The sequence below is a fragment of the Leptonychotes weddellii genome, unplaced genomic scaffold (genome assembly GCF_054177405.1).
Source record: "Leptonychotes weddellii isolate Sample4059 unplaced genomic scaffold, ASM5417740v2 HiC_scaffold_29368, whole genome shotgun sequence".
NCBI lineage: Eukaryota > Metazoa > Chordata > Mammalia > Carnivora > Phocidae > Leptonychotes > Leptonychotes weddellii.
Window position 1 is genome coordinate 1 of NW_027888989.1, and position 1,537 is coordinate 1,537.

The following is a 1,537-nucleotide window of genomic DNA, read 5'->3' on the forward strand; positions in this document are numbered from 1 at the left end:
TGATGGATGGATGGGTGGGTGGATGGATGGATGGACAGGTGGGTGGGTGGATGGATGGATGGACAGGTGGGTGGGTGGATGGATGGATGGATGGATGGATGGATGGAGTTGATGTTGGAATTGATGTTGATGACTGGGAAGGAATGGCTCAGTCAGAAGAGACAGTGTGGGGAGAGATGGAAAGGAGGGATAAATCAATGAACAACATGCCTCTGTGACTCCTGCGCCCTCCCCCCTCCCCCCACAGCACCCAGCCCTGCCAAACTGCCTGCTCTGCCAGCCAAGAGTATCCCCTTCTCTTCTCCACCTCTCCCAGGTCTATCCCAACGCTCCCTGCCACGCAGAACTCTGCTTCCTCTCTTGGTTCTATGACCAGAATCTGTCCCCTGACGAGCATTACCATGTCACCTGGTTCTTATCCTGGAGCCCCTGCCCCACCTGTGCAGAGGAGGTGGTCAGATTCCTGAGGGAATACAGGAACGTGACGCTGAGCATCTCCACCGCCCGCCTCTACTACTTCTGGCTCCCAGATTTCCAGGACGGGCTTCACAGGCTATGGACTGCAGGAGTCCACCTGCACATCATGTCCTTTGAAGGTGAGAGCAGAAGGAGCTGGGGACAGGACTGTGGGAGGGAATAGGACTGGGGCGGGGGTTGGTGGTGAAGGATCTAGACTATCCCTAGGGAGAGTGAGTGGGAAGAGATCCTGGGAAACTGAGGCAGGACTGGTGGTGCCTGGCAGGGAGGGTACGGGAGGGTCAGGAGAAGAAGGCGTCCCAGGGCCCACCTGACTGCCCTCTTCCCTCTTTATCTTAGATTATGAATACTGTTGGGACAACTTTGTGGACCACAGGGGGATGCGCTTCCAGAGTCGGAATCTATTAAGAGATAATGATTTGCTGGCCACAGAGCTTGAGAATATTCTTAGGTGAGGGCATCCTCAGCCTCCTGGCCTCTCCCTGCTGCTGCGCCCCCTCCTGGGCTCCAGCCACCTTCACCGCCCACCCCAGTCCCTCAGGCCCCCCCACTTTCCTCCTGCGCATCCTTCCTCCTTCCTCAAGACGTCCCTCTCCCCCATGAAGGGGCCCCCACCTGGTTCCTTCCATCTCACCACATTAACCAAATCTCGTTAATAAACTGAAGGTATATGGGCACGAATGTCTAAGTGTGAAAACCAGAAGCTGTGAGAAACATCCTTCCTGAGGATGTGACTTCTCAGAGAACCAGGGTCCTTGATGAGAGTGTACTGCTGCTCCAGGATTCAGCGGTCTGTCCTCTGGGCTCGCTGCGGGGAGCCCCTGGTGTCCCTCTGCGTGTCCCGGTCTCCCCTTCTCATAACAACATCAGGCAGATTGGATTCGGGCCCCTCCTAAAGGGCCTCATCTTAACAGCCATCTTTTTAAAGTCTGTACCTAAAATATAGTCACATTCTGAGGCACTAGGGTTGAGACTTTAGAGGATGGATTTGGGGGGCACACGGTTCAGCCCAGACAATGACCCAGGGCCTTCTTGAGCTGAAGGCGCAGGGCAAAACCAG

The 1,537-nt window shown here is 55.5% G+C and overlaps 1 protein-coding gene across 1 annotated transcript; it reads left to right on the forward strand.

Annotated features, from left to right (window-relative positions):
• Positions 1-316: 316 nt before the first annotated feature.
• LOC145719059 (DNA dC->dU-editing enzyme APOBEC-3Ca-like) lies at positions 317-928 on the forward strand (the record flags this gene model as incomplete). Its single annotated transcript, XM_081810579.1, has 2 exons — positions 317-596; positions 817-928. Coding segments are annotated over 2 exons (392 nt in total), but the record flags the coding sequence as incomplete, so codon positions are not given.
• Between the last annotated feature and the right edge of the window lie 609 nt (positions 929-1,537).